Source organism: Hevea brasiliensis, chromosome 6 (assembly GCF_030052815.1).
Source record: "Hevea brasiliensis isolate MT/VB/25A 57/8 chromosome 6, ASM3005281v1, whole genome shotgun sequence".
Taxonomy (NCBI): Eukaryota; Viridiplantae; Streptophyta; class Magnoliopsida; order Malpighiales; family Euphorbiaceae; genus Hevea; species Hevea brasiliensis.
Genome location: NC_079498.1, coordinates 105,015,132 through 105,038,532, shown reverse-complemented (window position 1 = coordinate 105,038,532; position 23,401 = coordinate 105,015,132). Strand labels below are relative to the sequence as shown.

Below are 23,401 nucleotides of genomic sequence, written 5' to 3'. Positions count from 1 at the left end.
ACATAGAGTTTTTGCTCCTCTGAATTCACCATTTTTGAAATTCATGTCCTCTATGGCCCTCCTATTTTGATTGGAAGGGACCTCAAACCCCAATACTTTTTCTTGATTTATGCTTCGATATCATCTTATTATGACGAGTTCTTCTACTGCAGAATATATCCAGGTGCCATTTGTTTACACAAGGTTTCAGTGGAACAAGAAAATAATGCAAGAAAATTTAAAGAAGACATTCATTCATTTCTTTAACCTAGAAATAAATTTATTCCTAGTTTATACTATTCAATATCATTTGCATTTACATATAAACCTTTCAAAGCTCATTCATCTTATTCTCACAACAAAATAACAAATGCATCTTAGCATACAAAACATCATCTACAGTCCTAGAAGATGAATAGAGTCCTCGTACTATAGCCACCATGCTTTCATTCCCGATGGCTTCTCTCTTTCTCTCTCTCTCTCTCTCTCTCTCTCTCTATATATATATATATATGTAAGTTTAATTTGGCTTAGAAAAGCTGCAATCTTTCTATCTGGTTTGGAAGTTGAGAAATCTTATGCAGAAGGCGTACATAAATGCAAAGAAGATTGTGAAGGCAATCAATACTGCAGTTACTACCCCCATGAAATTTGGATCAAACCCAAAATGGTCTTCTATATACCATTTAATTGTAGGATCAGGAACAATCCCAGGAGCTTTAATAGTGTCTTCAACATCTCGATATTGGGAAACAATTAGTCCATAAACAGTCCATGCTACTGGGCAAATCCAATAGTACCAGACCCACCACTTGGGAATTTTCTGAAATTTCAAAAGAAGTAATCAAATAGTGTTAAACTACTTTGTTATGGTTAAATATGATAAAAATGTAGCAAATACTAACAACAACAACAACAACATACTGGTCTTGGGATAAAGAAGCCAGAGAAAAGATTGAACAGAGCATAGAATGCTGCTGCAAAGATAGCTGCTACTTGCAGGTTCGGAGAGAGGGCAGCGGTCATCATCCCATAGTATGTAAAGTAGAGAAAGGAGAGGAAGGAGATAAAATAGAACCAGAAGAATTTGGCTGCTGTCCATTCAAACGCCACCATGGCATACACAATAGCTGTGTAGTATGTAGTCTGAACAAGCACATATGGTAATTCAGAAATAACCTGCATTTCACAGTGTATGATTCATCCAGTTGAATTGTGGATAGCCAAAACTTAGAATACTGGTAGTGTATAGTGACTGCTACAGTTACTGCATTGTAGCGAGTCACTTTTTCATTTATATTTGGTTTCTTCAGTTTATGGTATTATATTATTTTCATTCACTTTCTATGATCACTGTGGCACTGTTTACCATAGTGAGCTACTGCAGAAAACATTTTCGAATTATCAAATAGTTATAAGTTATAACAGGGGTTTTAAGATTCTCAAATTGAGACTTAGTTGATCAGGATTCAGGAAACAAAATACGGTAAGTCACATTGTAATGAGGATAACAAACCCTCCTGAACTCACCTGTGCAAGGGCATAAGGTAGCGCAGAGTACATTCCAGCTGCTTTTTCTCGGTAAAAGACAGATCTTTCAATGGTTATTATTGGCTGTACCGTTGAACAGTTATTAACACCAATGAAGAAGACAGAAGAATACATGGCTCCAATAATCACAGTCAGGTCATTTGAGCTTTCCCTGAATCGTAGAATACAGATCACGTGTAGATATTTAGCCATTAGACTGAATTTTCTATGCACAGTACATAAGTGATAGAAACTGACCTTTTAGAGCCAACCTTCCAAAATATAGTCCCAACAATAAGTGCAGTAATCAAGGTGAAGAAAAATCTAACGAGGTTATAATCAGGACTTCTCCAGTAAGTCCACCATTGCTTCCAAAGGCAAGATTTGAACTGGCCCCATGTAGACTGAGAATATATAGATGCAAAATAAAGGTCACTTGCTCCTGGAGGTGGAGTGCTTAGCTCCTTCACCAAAGCTTTGTTTCTTCTGCTTATAGGTGTATATGTGTTAAAAACTTAAAACCCAAATAATTTAGCCTGTGATATGAACAAATGCTATTGATATAGGTTGAGTCAGACATACTCATATAAGGATGATGATTTGTAGTGTTCTGCAAAGTCAACTCCAAGCTGGATTTCTGCTGCTATAGAGCTCACTTCCAGCATCCATGTTGCTGGATTATACTTCTCTTTAATTTTAGGAACTCCAGGAATTGCCTACAATATGCAAACATGCAGTAAATTGAATAATGCATTATTCCTTTCCAACTGTTAAAAGCAAGAAAAAGGTTTTTGACAGATAGATTACTTCAAAGTATTCAATGATTTTGTGCGAATTTCGACCCAGTGGTCCTAAATAGATCACTTGTCCTCCTCTCTTCATTAGTAGCAATTCATCAAAGGCTTCAAAGATGTCAATGCTAGGCTGATGGATTGTGCAGACAACTGTTCTTCCAGTATCCACAGTGTTTCTCACGGTCCTCATAACAATTGCTGCAGCCCTTGCATCAAGTCCAGAAGTTGGTTCATCCATAAAAATGATCGAGGGATTAGCGACAAGCTCCACTGCTATTGTCAACCTTTTTCTCTGTTCTGTTGACAACCCTGTAGCCCCTGGAAGCCCAACTATAGCATCTTTGAGATTGTCCAGCTCCACCAATTCCATCACCTCATCTACAAAGCTCTGAATAGATAAAATCCCACGATTGTTTAGCACTTAATTTCTTACTTTTATTTATGAGAAGTGATAAAGTAGTAAATTTACCATCTTTTCCTCTTTGCTGACTTCTCTCGGGAGACGAAGGAATGCTGAGTATATCAAGGATTCTTTAACTGTGACTTGAGGTGAGTGGATATCAGTCTGTTCACAGTATCCGGAAATTCTTGCAAAGGTTTCTTGCTTCTTGGGGAACCCTGAAATTCTAATATCGCCCTCAATGTATCCACCTGTCTTTCTTCCTGCCAAAACATCCATCAGTGTCGTCTTTCCAGCTCCGCTGACTCCCATTAGTGCTGTGAGGATTCCAGGCCTAAATGAACCTGTTACTTCACGAAGTAGTTGGAGCCTGTCCTCTGCGACACCTTGATCCTTCATTTCCTGTTAACATCAGTCAAAGTTACAAGAGGAGTTTTAAGTTATTTCTATTTTTGTACTGCTTGAAATGAAAACCACACTTCATTGATAGCCTTGTCAAGTAATGCATCTATTAAAAAAAAAATAAAAACATAAACACAAGACTATAAAACACAATAATAGGAGTGGAAAAGAGATTGATTCTTACAGAGGGCATGTCGACATAATAATTCACACTGTCAAAAGACATAGCTAGAGGAGTGAAAGGCAGAATCATTCCTCTTTTAACAGCAACAGAATTGACTCCAGCACCATTTCTTTCACTGGGATTGGACTGGCTGCTCATTCTCACGACTTCCATCTCTCCTGAGACATTCCAATTTCAGTAGTCTGTAAAAGGAATTCAAGTATAAAAAGCAACTATATAAACAATATATCCGTTACTTGTATTTTTTCCATCAGATGACGATAATGACCGGGAAATTGAGTCTTTCTTTGACTCGGGTCTTCTTTGTCTTGGTTCAGCAGTTGAGTCTTCCTGATGACCACTCTCCGTTTCATTTATTGTTTCCTCAGAGATTATTGCTTGTTTGTTTCCGGGGGCTATATATCAAACAGTATGTAGAAGATAAGCCACCTCAGAGAAGAAAATTCCACACTATACAGTAAGGGACCGCCAGAACTTACGGCTTAAGTACATGAGAGCAATGGTGAATAGGACATTGGAGACAATTGTAAAACCCACAAGAGCAACTGCGCCAATCCAGTACCAGTCGTCATCAGTGAAGATATCAAAGTTCTCAAGCACTGCTACGCCTAATCTAGTAACATTGTCTGAAGCCTGCAATAAAATCAATTAATCAAAACGCTTTTATTAACTTGCTGAAAGAAAAGAATAATTTCTATTTATATTATATTTGAGTAATAATATTCAATTTGTCTATGTAGGATCATTTTGAGCAACATACCAGTTTGTCCATCCACCTTGAAGCAAACATTTCATTCACAGAAATGGCGTTATAACCATAGGTTATGGGTGATACCCAATAAGCCCATGCCCAACCTTTTGGAATTTGACCTGTCACAAAGATATGCATATTTTCTCTTAGCTCAGAACTATTATTGCTTGCTTTTATACTCGTGCAGTTATTGGATTGATTCAGAGTAATTCAGCAACTGGGCTTAAAGACATTAGTGTTCACGCTGACCTTTAGGTAAGATGAAACCTCCAAGCATGAAAATAAGGAGGAGAGCAAAAGCCCCGCCGGTATTGGCAATGATCATAGTCCTGCACAGTCCAGCGATGAGCCTAAAGATCCCAGCTGCCATTTGCTGGGTCAGAAATACCAATGCCAGGTGCTTGAAGAATCTGCAAATGGGGTATCCAAAGTCTCATGGTTAATGCTGGAAATATCACTCAACAATATAATAAAAATCTACACATTTTGGCATGATTATGGTTGATTACCTGCCAGCTTCAGACGCAAATCCTATGGTGAAATATGCAATGACGACCCAAACAATAGACTCTATTATGGATATAGGCACCATTAGAAGGAAAGTTGGAAGGGTGAAAGTCCAAGCAGGGTGGAACAGAAGGTCCCTGTGCTTGTAAAATACAGGAAGCCTTGAGATCATGAGTGAGAGCTCAGCGTAACCATTGAACATGTTATGGATGACACTAAACGTAAGTGCACTAATATATAATCCCCCATCATCTTCATTTGTTGTGTGCATTTTTGTTCTTAGAAACACAGTTGAAGCTATAAATGCAACTATAATGAGTTGGACAGCCTTTGAGACATAAACGAAGGCATTTCTCTTGATCAAAAGCCATTCTTTATCCCAGCAAGCCTTGAGTAGTTGCATTCTTGGAACTGAGTATTTTGTGAACACTAAAGCTGCTCTGTGGCTCAGGGACTTGTCAAATGGTGTTGAGAGCTCGGTTTTTAGCTGCATGCCCACGTGGAACCTCTTGAATTTCTCTACAAATTCAGCAACTGATACATATCTGTATGGCATGCTTCTGTCTGCCCAGTATTGCTTTTGGTCTTTCCTTGAAGTAACCTGTGACAATTATACTAATTAGTATGCACAAATTTTCCTTTTGATGATTTGTCTGATTGGACTTTTAAAACACTACGTATTAGTATTATACCTCTTGCAAGAAATCAGCAGTGCCCTTTCTCTCAGGGCAGCGGAACCCACAGCTCTCAAAGAAATTAAGCACGCACTCTCGTGGGCCCTGATAGACAATCTGACCTTCTGATAGAAGGATAATGTCATCAAACAGATCAAACGTCTCGGGAGCAGGCTGCAGTAGGGACATCAGAACTGTGGCATCAGTGAGGTGCACTATCTGCTGCAGGCACTTCACTATTTGATACGTTGTGGAGCTATCTAGACCCGTTGATATCTCATCCATGAACAACGTTTTTGTGGGCCCAACAATCATCTCTCCTGAATTAATCAAGGTTGCCAGAGATTAAAAATTAAAAAAAAAATTAAATTCATTCTTAAAATTACTAGATAATAAACCTGTTGTTACTCTCTTTTTTTGTCCCCCAGATATTCCTCGTAGCATTTCATCTCCTACAATGGTGTCCTTGCAGATATCAAGCCCTAATATCTGTTCCATTATTCATCATAAACAAGAAAAAGAAAATATAAATAAATAATTGTTAAATTATTAGTTTAAACCGAATTATGAATTAATTGAAATTCAATTTCTTATCTTACTTTGAGAGTGTAGTCTGTAATGAGATTGCTTTCCATTCCATTCACTGCAGTTGCCTGATATATAAAATAAATAAATAAATAAATGAATCATCTGATCAAATCAAACCAACTTTCATGATTTATCACTTTAATTGGTTGATTTGGGTTTATAAAATTGATTATACCTTCATAAAAAGGTCTAATTCTGCCTCTGGGTATATTCCTGCTTGTTTTTCTCTGCTGGCAAGCTCTGTCTGGAGATCTATATATGTAACACAGTCAATTTAGTGTTCAATGTGCATGGAAGATGTAATTGCTTTGCTGAGGTATTAATTAATTACCATATCGAGTTCCAACCCCTTGGCACCTTGCTGAGAAATCTAGGGTTTCTTTCACTGTCATTACTCCCACATGAAAATCATTTTGGCTAATATAAGCAGATGTCTTCCGTGGCACAAATTCATTCATCTTATACCCATTATATGTTATCTCTCCTGTAGTCTGTATATACCATGCAAATTTCACTATTGTTTAGTCATGTTTATCATTAGTAGAAAAAATAAAATCTATATTTTCAAAATCCCACAGTAGTCGTGAATTGATTTCATATAAAATTACAAAATTTATTAGAAAATTTCGACAACCTTTATTGCATCAATAAAATTTTTCATTTTTTTTAATAAAATATTTGACACCGACCTTTAGATTTGAGTCCAACTTCCCGGCAAGTGCTAGCAGCAGGGTTGTTTTCCCAGACGATGGTGGACCTAATAATAGTGCCATCCTATATATGACAAAAAAAAAGCAATTGTATTTAATACTGATTAAAATAATCATTATAATCTTATTTCTATAATCCATATGGGGTAAATTACCCTTCAATTAAATTTTACTTGTGGACTTGAAGATAATATTAAAATTTGACAATATATAATAGATAAAAAAAAATGCAATTATGTTAAAATTAGTTCATTATATTTCAACAGGGTCTGTTATGATAATCTAGCTAATAACAAATTTACCTTGATGGTTTTATAATCCCAGACGCATCTTTAAGGATTTTGAGCTTTGTTCTCTTAGCGAAACTAATCCCAAGCATACCAAGAACCCATTCAACACTGTTTTTGGCAGCATTTGCAAGGGTAGGAAGAGCTCTGCTGCCAATGTAGCAATTCGCTTCCACAGTTAAATGCTCGAATCTCACTTCCACCTTCGGAAGTTGGATTCCAACCCTGCAATTATAAAAAGATTAATTAATTATATATAATACACAAGAATTAATGTTCTTTAATCAATGGCTTAACTCTGAGAGAAAGCAATAAGAGATTAATATTTGAGAAAGAACTTGATTACCTGTCAATTCTTTTTCTGTATTTTTTCAAGAACTTCTCGTTATCTTCCTCTGCAACCTTAAAAACGTTACTGATAAAGTTTTGCCTATCATTCACGTCAAGCTTTCTCACATCAACTTCTCTGTGTACTATCTCGGTTTGTTGGTGCTCATTCTCTATGATCGATTTTATGATACTTGTTCTCAACCTTTCATATGTTGGTAACTTTTCTATGGCAGCCCATTTTAGCGCTTCTTCATCTTCATCGACCGTACGGCTATGTCTCCTTGAAAATACACCCTCCATGCTCCAACTTCTCCTGCTAATGCTCCCGCTCATGATTCTTTGGCTAATGCTCCCGCTCATGATTCTTTGGCTAATGCTCCCGCTCATGATTCTTTGGCTTGTTTGCCCACTTGCTTTCTCTACACCATCCATCTTTTGCTTCTTCTGGATTGAGTTTCGACAAAATGGAACATACCCAGTTCATAAAAAGCTAAAGTTAAAACGTAATGAAAAAGAAAAAATTGGACTTGAGTTATTGTTTGGCTGCAGAGAAAAGGCATGGAAAAAAAAAAGACAAAAATTTGGAATTTTGCTTTCAACGAACTAAGCCTGAACTATTTCGAGGTTTAGTTAGGTCTGTTTCACATTCTTTATTATTGAGAAAATTAATATTTAAGTTGCATAAAAAATTTATAAAAAAAAAAAGTACTTACAGTGTGGTTTCTTGAACAATAGAATGGAAAGAGAAAAAAGAATTTCTCAAACTCTCCTAGAAAGCTTGAGATGGAGACGCTCACTCACTCTTTGTCTATTGCTTTTCCTGTAGAGAAAGGAACATACATGTACAAGAAGTAGAGAAGTTGGTGGTATAAATGGTAGTGTATGACAAAGCGGAGCTGCAATAGTCAATGTGGAGACTAGAGAATTAGAAATACGGAGTTTCTGGGAATTCTTCAATGCTGGTTCAATTTTCTCTTAAATGCCGTAAGGAGGTTGATTATATAACACAAGGATTTAGAATAAGGTTGATCAATGGTTAACCCAAATAGTTCAATAGTGATGCAACACTTTGAAATGTTTCATTTATCGAAGAAAAATTGAAGATGTAGACAAAATGAGAATGATATTATCGTTTACTAAAATATGTTGTGATAAACTTACATATTTTTAATTTTCTTTGTGGTTCTTATTTATTTATTTTAGCATGGCAGTGAGATCTTTCAAATTTTAGCTTAAAAGGGAGATACAGAAAAATTAAAGATAAAATGAAATGAGAAATAATTAATTGACCTTTTTATTCAGTGTGGTATAAAGTATATAATAATGATATTATCTAATAGTTCATTTCAACAAAATAGATTTGTCGTTGGCAAAGCCTAATTCCCAGTCAATTAAAATTAAAAAAATTGACCTTCTGTGATAGATTTCAATTCGCGGCTAAAGTTTAGCAACGTGGACGCGTATATTCCATTGCTAAACAATATTATTAGCCGCAAATTTTTATTTCGTTGTTAAAACCATAATCAAATAAAATTTATATTATGTTTATATTTATTTTTTTTAATTTTTTATATTAAAAAATAAATAAATAATGTATAAAATTTTATTGTAATTTGATAATATTTGTAATCGAATCAAAACCATTTTGAAAGAAATCAAGTTAAACCAATAATTTAAACCTAAAATCGAATAAAAACTAAAATGAATCTAAGTAATCTCATTAATCTAATAACGGTATGAGATTTGACGAGAAAGATTTATTTACCAATAATCCTAAAAGCAAAGTTAGAAAAGAGTATTGCGTTTATGGAAGTAAGATTAGAATGAATAACGATGTTAGAATCATTTTCAAATGCTTGAAAATGGAGTTATCGTTGAGTGCAAGCAAGTTCATCTTCAATCATCTTATATGCAAATATTTTTTAAGGAAAATTTCTTAATTGTTCTCTTTTAATTTTCAGTGTCTTTAATTTATGCAATTAATTAACATCTTTAGAATGACATACCATAGAAGAACTCTGTTGATGTATGCTTCTAAATGTCAAATTCAAATCAACTAAGTCAATCGAACCTTCTCTTGACTATAGGTTTAATGGTTAATAACAATCAATTCATAAAATCATTTCCCTTGAAGTTTCCAAAAAATTAGTTTCCTTAATTAATTATGTAGTCATTGAAATCGTTATGCAAATTATTACATTAAATATTTTTAATAAAATCTATATAAATATAATAATAAAATTAGTTTCCTAAAATTTTTTTACCAGTGATTCTTTATTTATATTATCAGCTTCTTAAATTTTTTTAATATGTACATATTTAAACTATTTAATCCTTTAACTCTTTTATTAATTATGTTAATTTTTTTTTTCGTGTTAAAATTATTTTATGACCCTTTGTAATGCTAATATAAATTATGAAAAATTCTGGAGTTATAGTTCTCATATATATATATATATATATATATATATATATATATATATATATATATATATATATATATTAAAAAGAGTGACACCTCTAATTCATTTTAATAGCTTGATTAATATAATTTTTTTTATGTATATTTCATTATTATAAATTTTTCTTGAATTGTATATATTTTCAATATAATTTTTTATTTTTAATTTATTTAAAATGTTAAACAATTTAAAAATTACAATTTTTATTTATATTTTATTAAAAGAATTTCATATCGTCCTACCAAAAAATGGAAAATTCATACCCGGCCAACGTGTGGGCTTTAGAATAGTTATCAGATTGACCATGAAGCCCCTCAACAACCATAATCCAGATCATCCCTTCAAGGCCGACTCTTTTAAGCACATTTACCAAATAATCCTTCCTAAATCATCCTACTTTTTTACTTGCCTGCACAAGAAAGAAAAGCCAAGGTAGTAATTTTAACCAACGAAGTTGATCGAGCAACATCAAACGCAAATGGAGAAAGAAGCCATGAAATCGAAAAAGTTGTCAAAAAAGTCAAACTTTCTATTTCAGAGGTGATGTGCTTTCAAGGGTACTAAATTATAGATTGCCAAACACTTAAAATAAGAATTAGACAGCCCATCGGGAAAAAAAAAAAAAAAAAAAAAAGACAATCAAAACAAAGTAAAATAATAATATTAAAGGTTAAACTAAGGGTTTGAAAAAATTTCTAACAGATTTGGGACCAGAAGCTCAATTGGGGCAATTTGAGGTGTAATCTTAGATCATTAGGAAAATGGTAGAATTTCGACTTGAAATTTAATATGGTATTTAAAGTGATCCTGAAGTTAAAACAAATTCTAGGTTGGTTTGATAAGAGTTCACTAGGGTTTGGATTTAAAGGTTACATTTCTAGAAGCTAAACAAATTATTTAGAGTATTTTAAGATTAGTTTTGATGAAAATAATGGTTAGGAAAAGATCTGAGCAAAAAATAAAAGTTTGATATTTTTTTACTAAATTAAGTAAATGAAATGATTAAAGAAAGGAATTATGGAATTTAATGAAAAGAAAGATAGAACAAATAAAAAATTAATTTGAAGTTTCTGTTTCTTTGGATAAGAATCCTCATTACCAATAACACAATAAGACTCTTTAACTTTAATTATTGATGAGCAATGCGCCACAAAAGAATGAAGAACAATGCAAGTCGTCAAACCAGAGATAATAAGACTCAAAGTTTAAATGACATTAAAAGAAAAATAAGTTTAGGAATAAACAAGCTCAAAGCTTATGTTTGTAATAATCTCAAAATTAAGTTAAGTTTACTGTGTACCTATTTATAGGCATTACAAGAAATCATTCACTTACTAATAATACTAATTAAAATAGGAAGTTAAAATTAAATAGAAAAACATACAGGATTCTCTCTGGAGCTACCCTTGTTAACTTAGTCAAAATCAAATAGACATAAATTACACATCAAAGTAAAAAAAAAAAAAGTCTCACAAAATGAGCAGCAACATCATTGACGAATTTAAAGAATGAGAATATCATTTTTACAGTAAACTTCTTCCTTTCAAGTGCATAGGATAATAAGATAAAGGATTCCTAACAAGTAGGTTACTAAGTAGCCAAGTTGCTACTTTGTAGGAAACCATTCCCAATATGAAATAGGACTTCAAAAAAGTCATTTTTGGCTTCTCCGATCTTCTAATTATTGTTTTAGTCACATATTGAATCTCCATGTGTTATTCTAAGGCCCTCAAAGCCATTTAAATATAGACATTCTATTTGTGCCTCTTTTAGATCTTATTTTCCTAACTCCAAATAAATTTACACCAACGTTACTTCTATAGCTCATATTCATGCATATTATGCAATTAGTATGCAGTAATGAAATTTGAAGATGTCCCATGGTTAGGCACATTAAGAGGTAATGAAATTTGTATATATGAATAATAAGTTAAAAGAAAGAGAGGAAATTAACCAATAAGTAATTAGATTAGTAGCGTATAATTAATTTCGGCTGACTTTACTTACAAAGTTAAGAGTTTTCAAATTTTGGATGAAGCCAAGCGGTCAGAATCAGGACAGATGAGTTATTTGAATCTAGTTATTGTCTTTGTTGGGATTATCTTTTGTACATATTTAATTGTGGATTTATATGAATTTGGGGGTTGGAAATAAGAAGAATTTAAGGTTATTTTACATGATGGGTCAAATAAGACCCACAAGATTCCAGAGCAAGGAACTTCGCGTTATTTTTCTGCAATCAAATTAGGTTTTGAGAATGTTTGAATTTGAGAATTTTTCAAGGATCTGTAGGTTTTTGTCTGATTTGTTATATAGAAGAAAGAGGTTTTGGTAGTGAAAAACATGACTTGCTTGCTGCTTGAGGTTGTGAAATTAAATTGTATTAAAGCGTAAAAAGAGGAAGGCAGCCATTGTAGATGGTGAGGGCATCAAGGTTGGGCACAGCACGGTACACCGCCCGTATGAAGGAAGGTCATCACACGGCCATGCTGTACGTTGACGCAGAGAGTTTCACACGGCCGTGTAAGTCCAGTAGCCTGAAATGACCAACATTAAATTAGAAAAGAAGGTTGGGCAAAGAAGGTGCACGGCGCGGTCGCATGAAAGAAGGTCATCACATGGCCAGGCTGTGTGTAGAAGCAAAGAGGAGCTCTCTGTGTGAATTTACATGGCCGTGTAACGTCCAGCAGCCTGAGAATTCCAAGTCAGGGAGGTACACGACCAGGCATTCTGTGATCTGAGAAGTTTTTAGTTTACCAGTTCTCTTAATTTCTACGATTTGCTATAAACGTAAAGTATTTCGATTAAAATTTTTGTGAAGTTCCATATAAAGTCGATGCTAAATCAGTAAATGGAATGTTAATTGGAACACTTGGGTGTTGGAATAAAGTTTTGGAGAGAATGTCAGCAAGTAGAGGAAGAGATAAATTGATATTATCTTGAGAATTACCATGTCATTTTCATATAATTAATTTGATCTACTGTTCAAATATTTATTTTATAGAATAAGAAAAATCAAGAATTCAAATAGTAAATTCTCACAATTTCACACAAATGAATTTCTTGAATTTTATAGGATTCAAATATCGTTTACATGTACAAATACACTTCTCAAAGCTAGAGGCCAAAAATTATCATCATTATCTTCACTAAGTAACATACCATACATAATTAAATCGAAAATAACATAATTCCTACAAGACAAATACAAGCATTAAACAATAGCCACCAATACTTTGAACTTGTGATGGCTTATTGTCCTGTATTTATAATAGTATATATCTACAGGTTCAGTTTAGTTTATGGTAGTTTCTCTATCTTGTCTGGAAGTTCAGTGTCCTTATAGCGAAGGCATACACAAATGCAAAGAAGACTGTGAATCCAACCAATACAACTGCAACTGGTCCCATGAAGTCTGGATCATACCCATAATGATCTTGTATGTAAGACTTAATTGAAGGATTAGGAGATAAGCCAGGAACTAGAAGGCGGTCTTCAGCATCCCGGTATTGAGAGACAATTAGTCCATACACTGTCCATGCCACTGGGCAAATCCAATAGTACCAGATCCACCACTTGGGAATTCTCTGAAATTTCAGAACAAGTGATGAAATCATGTTAAAATCCATTGTTTAGTTATTGTTCAAGTGAGAAATGGTAATGCAAAGGAATGAACTTACTGGTCGAGGAATGAAGAAGCCTGAGAAGAGATTGAAGAGTGCATAGAATGTTGCTGCAAAAATGGATGCTACTTGGAGGTTTGGCGTGACGGAGACTGTCATCATTCCGTAGTATGTGAAGTAGAGGAAGGAGAAGAAGGAGATAAAGAAGAACCAGAAGAATTTGGCTGCTGTCCATTCAAAGGCTACCATAGCATACACAATTAGTGTATAATATGTAGTTTGAACCAGCACATAAGGTATTTCACAAATAACCTGCAAGTCATATCATTTAAGTTCATATCAGTTATACTGAGACTGCAAGGAACTATTCTATTACATTGTTTGCTGAAACAAAGAAAGTTCTTTAGCTTACCTGTGCAAGTGCATAAGGTAATGCAGAGTACATCCCAGCTGCTCTTTCCCGATAAAAGACAGTTCTTTCAACTGATATAATTGGCTGTACTGTTGAGCAGTTGTTGATACCAATAAACAAGACAGAAGCGTACATGGCCCCAATGATCATACTCAGGTCATTTGAGGTATCCCTGAATTGTAGAGAAATTATTTTTAGCAATTTGAATCAATGTTATATTGAATTCTATAAGCAGGAGATATGATCTTTAGTGTTGCATACTTTTTAGTGCCAACTTTCCAGAATATAGTCCCAACCATAAGGGCAGCAGCCAAGGTGAAGAAATATCTAACAAGGTTATAATCAGGACTTCTCCAGTAAGTCCACCACTGCTTCCAAAGGCATGACTTGAGCTGCCCCCATGGAGACTGAGAATATTGAGAGGCAAAATACAGGTCTTCTGCTCCTGCTGGTGGCGTGCTCAATTCGTTCACTAAAGCCTTGTTTCTCCTGCTTGTGGGGAAATCATATATTTAAGGTCAGAATTTGAAAATTTTGCATACGCATAAAGCAGAATGGTTTGGATTTAAGTTGTTTCTCGACGTACTGATAGAGGGATGATGACTTGTAGTGTTCTGCAAAGTCAATTCCTAGCCGGACTTCAGCTGCTATTGAGCTCACTTCTAGCATCCATGTTGCTGGATTGTACTTCTCTTTGATTTTAGGAACTCCAGGGATTTCCTGCAATGTGTGAATAAGCAAAATATCAGATAACATATTCTTCTTTTTCAACTACTTACTGGATCAAGAAAATTTCTAGTCATAAAATACCTCAAAGTATTCAATGATTTTGTGGGAATTTCGACCCAATGGTCCTGAATATATCACTTGTCCTCCTCTCTTCATCAGTAGCAACTCATCGAAGGCTTCAAAGATGTCGATGCTAGGCTGATGGATTGTGCATACAACAGTTCTTCCGGTATCCACAGTGTTTCTCACAGTTCTCATAACAATTGCTGCTGCCCTTGCATCAAGACCAGAAGTTGGTTCATCCATGAAAATGATTGAAGGATTAGCAACAAGCTCCACTGCAATTGTCAACCTCTTTCTCTGTTCTGTTGACAACCCTGTAACTCCTGGAAGCCCAACTATAGCATCCTTGAGATTGTCCAGCTCTACCAACTCCATCACTTCATCAACAAAAATCTGGAAATAAAAAGGAATTTCGCTTTTAGCGTTTCATTCTTTACCTCCTATACTGTTTCTGAAAAGGGATTGAAGTGATGAATTTACCATTTTTTCCTCTTTGCTGACTTCTTTGGGAAGTCGGAGGAATGCCGAGTAGATCAAGGATTCTCTGACTGTGACTTGAGGTGAGTGGATATCATTCTGTTCACAATATCCAGAGACTCTTGCAAAGGTTTCTTGCTTCTTGAGGAATCCTGAAATTCTAATATCACCTTCAATATATCCGCCCGTTTTTCTTCCTGCCAAAACGTCCATCAATGTAGTCTTTCCAGCTCCACTGACTCCCATTAGTGCTGTCAGGACTCCAGGCCTAAATGCACCTGTTACTTCCCGAAGAAGTTGAAGCCTGTCCTCCGGAACTCCTTGCTGCTTCATTTCCTGTTGCCATAAATTAAAATTAGCCATGACTCATGAAAGGAGTCCGTGTTGCATTCTGCGTACTGCTTGATAATTCAAAATAGAAATTGAAGAGTGAAAGGTATTGATTCTCACAGCAGGCATGTCCACGTAGTAGTTCACGCTGTTAAAGGACATGGCTAGGGGAGTGAAAGGAAGAACCATTCCTCTCTTAGGAGCTACACCATTCGCTGCCTCAAGAGATGAATCAGCATTTCTACCGAGTCCATTGGGATTGGATCGGCTGCTCATCCTCCGAATTTCCATTTCCCCTGAGATATTTCAATTTCAAGTCTCTGTAAGGAATTCAACCATTGAAACAGACTAAATAAAACTGTTTAATTATGTGTTCCTTACTTGTATTATTTCCATCAGCAGAAGATAACGAATGAGGGTTTGACTTTGACATTCTTAGTCTTGGTTGACCCTTTGAGTCTTCCTCACGCTCCATTTCCTTTGCTGATTCCTCAGAGATTATTGCTTGTTTCTTTCCAGGAGCTATTATATCAAGCAATAACAGAATTTGGAAAGATTAGCTACCTCAAACAAGAGAATGAATACGAAAAGAAGGAAACTTCACTTTAAACCATGAAGGGTTTGATAGAACTTACGGGCCAAGTACATGAGAGCAAAGGTGAAGAGGACGTTGAAAAGAACTGCAAATCCTAGAAGAGCACCGGCACCAATCCAATACCAGTTCTTGTTGCGGAAAACATCAAAGCTTTCGAGCACTGCCTCACCTAATCTTGTATTGTCTGAAACCTGTAATGCAATCAATTGCAACTCAACTGTCATTTATACATATCAAACACAAGTCTGAATGCTATTTCTTGTATAGCTGATGGATGATGTGAAACATACCAGTTTGTTCATCCACCTTGGAGCATAAAATTCATTCACAGTATAGGCATTATAACCATAAGACAGAGGTGAAGCCCAATAAGCCCACTCCCACCAGTTTGGAATTTGACCTGCCACCAATGTAAGCAAATCTTTATTAATTCTTTAATTCACAAGATTCTGGGATAGGGCTAATATGGAATTGTTCTTGTTTTTATCTAGGGTATGTATATTCAAAGGTTTGGTTTCATGCTGACCTTTAGGTATGATGAAGCCTCCAAGTAAGAAAATAAGGAGGAGAATGAGCACCCCACCAGTGTTGGCAATGATCATAGTCCTGCAAACTCCGGCGATGAGTCTAAAAAGCCCAGCAGCCATTTGTTGGGTCAGAAATACCAGTAGAAGATGCTTGAAAAACCTGTAGACATGGCATTCAATAGTTAGAAACAAAACTCTGTTTAGTGCTACGGCTAACAATGCAATGGCATTGAAGAAATATGTGTAGGATTATATTTACCTGCTAGCTTCAGGAGCAAATCCTATGGAGTAATAGGTAATGCACACCCAAACGATAGACTCTATTATGGACATGGGCAATGTAAGCAGGAAAGTTGGGAGAGTGAATGTCCAAGGTGGGTGGAAGAGAAGGTCCCTTTGCTTGTAAAACACTGGAAGCCTTGAGATCATGAGAGTGAGCTCGGCAAAACCATTAAACATGTTAATGATCATGGTAAACAAAAGAGCACCAACGTATATTGCTCCATCTGCTTCATTTCGCGTATGCATTCTGGGCTTTATAAACACTGTGGATGCTATAATTGCAACAATAATAATTTGGACTGTCTTGGAGACAAAAACCACAGAATTTCTCTTAATCAGTAACCATTCCTTATCCCAGCAGGCCTTGAGAAGATCCATTTTTGGAACTGAATATTTTGAGAATGCTAGAGCTGCTTTATGGCCCTTGGACTTGTCAAATGGCACAGAGAGCTCGTTGTCTAGCTGCATGCCCACATGAAAACTCTTGAACCTTTCTGCAAATTCAGGGACTGAAACGTATCTGTATGGTTTATTTTTGTCTGCCCAGTATTGTTCTTGGTCCTTCTTTGAAGTAACCTGCAAGAATTACTCAGTAACATTAGTCCAATTTGAATCCTGCTGAGTAGAACTTGCAAACAGACCAGAACAAGGCCCATTGCTGCAAATTAATGGGCAAGGGAGTTTGGGTTTACCTCTTGCAAGAAATCAGCAGTTCCCTTTCTATCAGGACAGCGGAACCCACAGCTCTCAAAGAATTCAAGAATGTGCTGTCGTGGGCCTTGGTAGACAATGCGTCCTTCTGATAAGAGGATGACATCATCAAACAGATCAAATGTCTCAGGGGCAGGCTGGAGTAGGGACATCAATACTGTGGCCTCTGTAAGGTGCACAATCTGCTGCAAGCACTTCACTATCTGAAATGTTGTGGAGCTATCTAGACCCGTTGATATCTCATCCATGAACAGGGTTTTTGTGGGCCCAACAATCATCTCCCCTGTTTCCAATCAAAACTACTCATTCAGAATTAATTTATTTAATTTTTTCCAAATAAAAACTCTTGCATCATGTGAGTAATAAGGATACTGCATGGATGTTAACGAAAAATCTTCATGAAAAAGATTTTTTTTTTTTTCTATATTTTGATTCATAAGATTGAGGGGTTGGTGGGAAAGATTTGGTCAAAAAGATATATTTACTCAGTCATCGGATCTTGTTCCACAGAAACGTAAGTTATTTTGCTTCCTTATGTCTTAATTGACAAACAAAATCTAGTCAAGACTCGAGAACAACTTAATTTTATAATAAGTTAAAAAAAAAAAATTAACCTGTTGTTACTCTCTTTTTCTGTCCACCCGATATCCCTCGGAGCATTTCATCTCCTACAATGGTGTCCTTGCAGATATCCAGCCCCAGCAGCTGTTAAACAAAAACATGGGATGTTAATTAATTTCTTAATAATAAATTAATGATGCAACTTGATCAATAATAAAATGTAATTAGTAGGTGGTTTGGGAAAAATTATAGAGAGTTTAGGCTTTAGGGGCCCTCATAATCCAAAAGAGTCGGTGTCACAAAAGTGGGTAAGGAGAAATATTTGATAAATTGAAAATTCAAAGAAGATTGAGGCTAAGTCAAAGAAGATTGAGGCTAAGTGGGTTTGTTGGCTTCCAATTTGAAAATAAATAAATCATTAATTAGACCTCAACGTTGACATCTCAGCAACCCAACAACACTCTTCCATAGTTCCATGTTCCTTCCCTCTTGGCCCCATCCTCACATGCATGCTCTTCCATAAAAAAAAATTTATAAAAAAAAAAAAAAAATTCTTGAAACTTACTTTGAGAGTGTAGTCTGTAAAAAGATTGCTTTCAGCTCCTTTCATAGCAGTTGCCTGAAAATTACAAGTAAATATAATTAAGAAAAATTAAGTAATTAACTTAAAGATTTGAAATAGTAAATTGAGCTTATTATTATTATTATTATTACTTACCTTCATGAAAAGGTCTACTTCTGCCTCTGGGAATATTCCTGCTTCCTTTTCTCTTCTGGCAAGCTCACTTAGGAGATCTACATTAATTAATTAATAAAAATTTCTTGATTAATTAACGTTTAATACACACGGATGATACTGGCTATTTGCATTATTGTTGAGATTTAATTACCATGTCGAGTCCCAACTCCTTGGCATCTTGCTGAGAAATCTAGGGTTTCTTTCACTGTCATTACTCCAACATGAACATCATTTTGGCTAATGTATGCAGATGTCTTTCTAGGCACAAACTCATTCAACTTATACCCATTATATGTTATATCTCCACTGACCTGTTCAATAAAAAATAAATAAATAAGAATTAAAAAACACATCTGTATTATATTATTACAACATAGATAGCAAACATGTGTCAAATTGGCTGCTGACCTTTAGACTTGGGTCCAACTTTCCGGCCAATGCTAACAAAAGGGTTGTCTTCCCTGAGGATGGCGGGCCTAAAAGTAGAGTCATCCTATAAAAAGATAAAAAAAAAAATGAGGTTACATCAAGTTATGGGAATTTATATTGGTAAATAATTTTAACAGCTTCTCCTTTTTTTTTTTTTCACCTTGATGGTTTTAGACTCCCAGAGGCATCTTTAAGAATTGTGAGCTTTGTTCTCTTGGACATATTAATCCCAAGCATGCCAATGGCTGATTCTGCAAGGTTTCTGGCAACATTTGGAAGAGTAGGAAGAGCTCTGCTTCCAATTTGGCAATCGGCTTCAACAGTTAAATGCTCAAACCTTACTTCCACAGTTGGAAGTGAAATTCCAACCCTGAAATTACCAACATTAATTAGAAAAAAGATAAAATTAGGAATGCTTAAATTAAAAAAAAAAATCCCAAATCGACAGAGTTGACTCAGATAACTTGAGCTGATGAGTTGAAACATTCTGGTTCTGTATTAGGACAAAATCAATACTTAATGAGTCTTCAAAAGGGTTTTTAGTTTTACAAAGGGAATTCTAGGAAAACTATGATCGCCCTATTCTTTACTATCACTACTACAAGAAATTGCAGCAAAAATTTTTATTATAAAAGGTATAAAATTTTTTTTCATAAATTTATAATAATAATATATGAATTATTACATATTATTATTATAAAATTATTACCGTATTTTATAATAAAATTGTGGTTATTATAAAAAAAAATAATAATTATAGGCAACAACAATTATTATTGTAAAAAATTTTCAATGATAATAATACTTGTTATCATATCTTTTTTATGTATCATTAATAATAATTGTTCATATTACTACTGTATGTTAGCTTTATAAGCAGCAAAATTAATATAACTATAAAATTTTTATTGTAGTATATGTAATGGAAAGACACAATAGTTAGGTGCTTCATTTTTTCTTGAATTTAATATGGTTCTTAAATATATGAAAAATAATAGAATAGTTAGAAATTAAAATATTTGATTCAAGAAGAAGGAAGAAGTAAAAGAAGAAAGGCAAATAAGAAGAAAATTTAGGGTATTTTAATTATGTAAATTGATATTTTACATATTTAATAATTTCAAGATATTAAAAAAGATTTGATTATAAAAAAAAAAAAAGAAGAAAATTTCAATTTAAGACAAGACCAGATAAGCATCAGAAAAGAACACGCTAATGATACCAATAGACCATTAATTAAGAAGATTCACATAAGCCTTCAGCCTAACAGTATTTGAGTTATTCAAAGGCTGCAAGCTCTTAACTTCGAGTATAAATTAGAGCAAGTACTATATATATATAAACTTTAAGTCTATTTGGCAGCAATTCAGAAAGAGTAAAAAGTAAGCCTAACTCTGATCATGATTTTGCCGTCTATATTTGTTATTAATGTTGATTTTACAGTAAATGGTCCAAAATATCTGCTCTTAGGAGTTCTAACTTTGACAAGAAAAAGGAGGAGGAATCAAGAAAAGACTTACTTATCGATTCTCTGTCTAAATTTTCTCAAGAACTTCTCATTATCTTCCTCTGCAACCTTAAAAATCATATCGATGAACATCTGCCTATCATTCATATCAAGCTTACTGACATCAACTTCTTTGTGGACCATCTTGGTCCCTTGGAGCTCATTCTCCACAAAAGATTTCATGATAGTTGTTCTTAGCCTATCATATGTTGGTAACTTCTCTATAGCAGCCCATTTTAGAGCTTCTTCATCTTCCTCAGCGTGTCGGCTACTTCTCCTAGAGTACCTGCCACCTGAAAATACATCTTCCATGCTCCTGCTAAAGCTCCTGCTTATGCTTCTGCTCATGTTGTGGCTTGCTCGCCTACTCGAAGCTCTTCCTACTTTCTCTATACCATCCATCTTTTGCATTGCTCTGGACTAAATTTGGAAGAAAAAAAAAAGAGAAAATATATGACTAAAGCTGCAATTTAAAAGAATGCAAATAGAGGGGAGGCGGAAAGGGAGGTAGTTTCTATTGTTTAGTTGCTGAGAAAACACTTACTCAGGTTAATTTCTTGAATAAATGCAAGGAAATTATGATGAATTGAAGCTGAAGTCTCTTTGTTAAACAGAGAAAGCAGGCAGGGGAAGGAGCTAGAGAGGACGTAAAGTGGGTTGTTGGAGTTTTTTTTTTTTTTTTTTTTGCTCCTTCAAAGAAGTCTTGGCTATGCACTTTCTCTCCAAGGATTCTTGAAAAGGTCTTTCCCTCTTTAGCTCGATCGCTTTTGCTTGCAAAGAGAGCGATGAAAATGCGCTAGAGAAGTTGGAAGGTATATATACTTGGGAAAGAGGAGGATGGGTTGCCAAGTGAGAATTTTCAACGCTGAGTATAATAAATAAATAAATAAATAAAATATAGAACCCTTTCAGAATTTTCAAATATGATTGGCAGAACAGAACCCGCTTTCTTGTCTGCTTCATGCAATCTTGCTACACTATTCCTATTTTATTCATTGAGTGCTGCGCACGGTTGTTGGAGTATGAACCGGATGGAAAAATCACATCAAATTTATAGAAATTGTATGGGGCTAAAATTATTTTGATATTTTAATTTAATTTTAATTATTTATTAAGAATTAAATTTAAAATTAAATTAAAATTATATAAGAATTAAATTGAGAATTGAATATATATATATATATATTTATTTTATGTTTTAGATATATTATATATTTTTAAAAAATATATATATAAATATAATTTAATATTATATTTTATTTTTTTATATTTTTTTAAATAATTTTACTTATAAATATATTAAATTACCTTATAATTTTTAATTATAAATATACTATTATCTTATATATTCTTAATTATATTTGTATCTTATAGTTAAATATTATATGATTAATAAATAGTTAAAATATATACTATATGATATATATATTATTATATTATATAATTTATTTAATTCTAAATTATATATGTAATTTATAGTTAAAAAGTATATAATTTAGAAATGTTAAAAGATATATTATATAGTATATTATATATTAATAATTTAATTCAAAATTTAAATGCTAATCTAAGTATAACTTTTTAAAGAAATAATTATATAAAATTATTTTAAGGATCGATAATGGAACTGGAACCTTATCAAATTGAATCGGAACAGAAGAACCAATAACTGTACTGAACTAGAATCGAAACAATAAAAAATTAAATCAAAACTAAAATCATACTAAAATTTCAGTTTGATTTCAATTTCTAAATAAATCTCAAATCAAACTGAATCCAAACACCATAATTGATATTCCAATTCTATATTTCAAATTGATTCATTAAGCTTACTCATCCTGACAAAAACAAAATAAAAAGAAAAAATTGTAGGTCAGTTTTCAGTTTGTGTGTATACACTGTGCTCCAATCATGCCTCATTCATTTAATAATCATCTGCTAAGTACAAGTAAATCTCCATATATATGCCAAAAATTTTAGTGTCGGCATAGCATAAAGCAATAAAATGAATATATGGTGTAGGGAGGAGGTAAGTTATGTGTCCAATTTTGTAGCTTTCTGTATAAATATGGAATGCAATCAAAATAAAATTAATAATTTGTAAACTAATGCAAAAAAGAAAAGGAATTTCTAGTCCCGTCGCTAAAAGATCATTTCTTGTCACAAAAATAAAATAGTGATTCAATAATTTCATCGTCACAATAAATTTTTCTATTAAAAATTTTATTGGATAAGAAAAAGTGACTGATTATAATTAAGTTTTAGGGAAAGTATGTAATGTTAATTGTTATAACTTCAATTGCAACCGTATTTTAAAGGTAACTGCGACAAGAATATTTTTATAATTGAAAATAATAAATTTATATTTTTATGAAATTGCAATGGTTTCTTGAAGGCAACTATAACGATAATATCTTTGCAATGGAAAATGACGAATTTACCTTCTTGATAATGAATTTGTTTGAACTTAATTATTTACACAATTTAAAATATTTAATATATTTTTTAAATTTATTATCGCATATAATAAAAAAAATAAAGAATAAATCATTAAGCATAATAAAATTATAATAATAAAATTATCATATAATAACAGGCGACTGTAAAAAATTAGTAATGTAATAAGAAAAAACAAGAACACCCTTCGTAAAAAAATAATCATTAAAAATTCAATTTATTATAGTGTAAAATAATAAAATCTAAAATTTGAATAAAACAAAATTAGCTTTTTATGAATTAAAATAATAAAAAATAATAAGATGAATAACCATTTGTTATTTGATATTTAAAAAATTACTCAATTTAAAAATTTAAATTT

At 33.6% G+C, this 23,401-nt stretch overlaps 2 protein-coding genes across 2 annotated transcripts; both read right to left on the bottom strand.

Moving 5' to 3' along the window:
• Positions 1-237: 237 nt before the first annotated feature.
• LOC110655687 (ABC transporter G family member 29) lies at positions 238-8,121 on the bottom strand. Its single transcript, XM_058149021.1, has 22 exons — positions 7,850-8,121; positions 7,153-7,580; positions 6,822-7,031; positions 6,499-6,583; positions 6,141-6,300; positions 5,985-6,061; positions 5,821-5,874; positions 5,620-5,710; positions 5,240-5,541; positions 4,550-5,148; positions 4,290-4,450; positions 4,050-4,159; positions 3,769-3,922; positions 3,526-3,684; positions 3,290-3,447; positions 2,773-3,105; positions 2,317-2,691; positions 2,092-2,225; positions 1,768-1,995; positions 1,510-1,681; positions 904-1,158; positions 238-802 (listed from the first exon to the last, which is right to left on the bottom strand). Exons 2-22 carry the CDS (start codon positions 7,566-7,568, stop codon positions 530-532), a joined length of 4,506 nt encoding a protein of 1,501 aa, XP_058005004.1. The 5' UTR covers positions 7,569-7,580; positions 7,850-8,121; the 3' UTR covers positions 238-529.
• A 4,521-nt stretch (positions 8,122-12,642) lies between these two features.
• On the bottom strand, positions 12,643-21,371 carry LOC110655689 (ABC transporter G family member 29). Its single transcript, XM_058149020.1, has 22 exons — positions 21,128-21,371; positions 20,597-21,003; positions 19,237-19,446; positions 19,056-19,140; positions 18,799-18,958; positions 18,627-18,703; positions 18,474-18,527; positions 17,962-18,052; positions 17,329-17,630; positions 16,614-17,212; positions 16,354-16,514; positions 16,118-16,227; positions 15,868-16,018; positions 15,614-15,754; positions 15,353-15,528; positions 14,906-15,238; positions 14,444-14,818; positions 14,220-14,353; positions 13,895-14,122; positions 13,634-13,805; positions 13,279-13,533; positions 12,643-13,185 (listed from the first exon to the last, which is right to left on the bottom strand). The coding sequence occupies exons 2-22, from the start codon at positions 20,992-20,994 to the stop codon at positions 12,913-12,915; spliced, it is 4,485 nt and encodes a 1,494-aa protein (XP_058005003.1). The 5' UTR covers positions 20,995-21,003; positions 21,128-21,371; the 3' UTR covers positions 12,643-12,912.
• Between the last annotated feature and the right edge of the window lie 2,030 nt (positions 21,372-23,401).

What these genes read in the sequence shown, in the direction of transcription:
- LOC110655687 (XM_058149021.1), bottom strand. Translation starts at nt 7,568, where the DNA reads ATGGATGGTGTAGAGAAAGCAAGTGGGCAAACAAGCCAAAGAATCATG. An exon ending in TACAGAAAAAGAATTGACAG is followed by an intron (nt 7,032 to 7,152) that starts GTAATCAAGTTC and finishes TTATAATTGCAG; the next exon opens with GGTTGGAATCCAACTTCCGA. An exon ending in CAAGGTGGATGGACAAACTG is followed by an intron (nt 3,923 to 4,049) that starts GTATGTTGCTCA and finishes ATTTTATTGCAG; the next exon opens with GCTTCAGACAATGTTACTAG.
- LOC110655689 (XM_058149020.1), bottom strand. Translation starts at nt 20,994, where the DNA reads ATGCAAAAGATGGATGGTATAGAGAAAGTAGGAAGAGCTTCGAGTAGG. An exon ending in AGTTGGACCCAAGTCTAAAG is followed by an intron (nt 18,959 to 19,055) that starts GTCAGCAGCCAA and finishes TTTATTGAACAG; the next exon opens with GTCAGTGGAGATATAACATA. An exon ending in TTTGCTCCTGAAGCTAGCAG is followed by an intron (nt 16,515 to 16,613) that starts GTAAATATAATC and finishes CCATGTCTACAG; the next exon opens with GTTTTTCAAGCATCTTCTAC.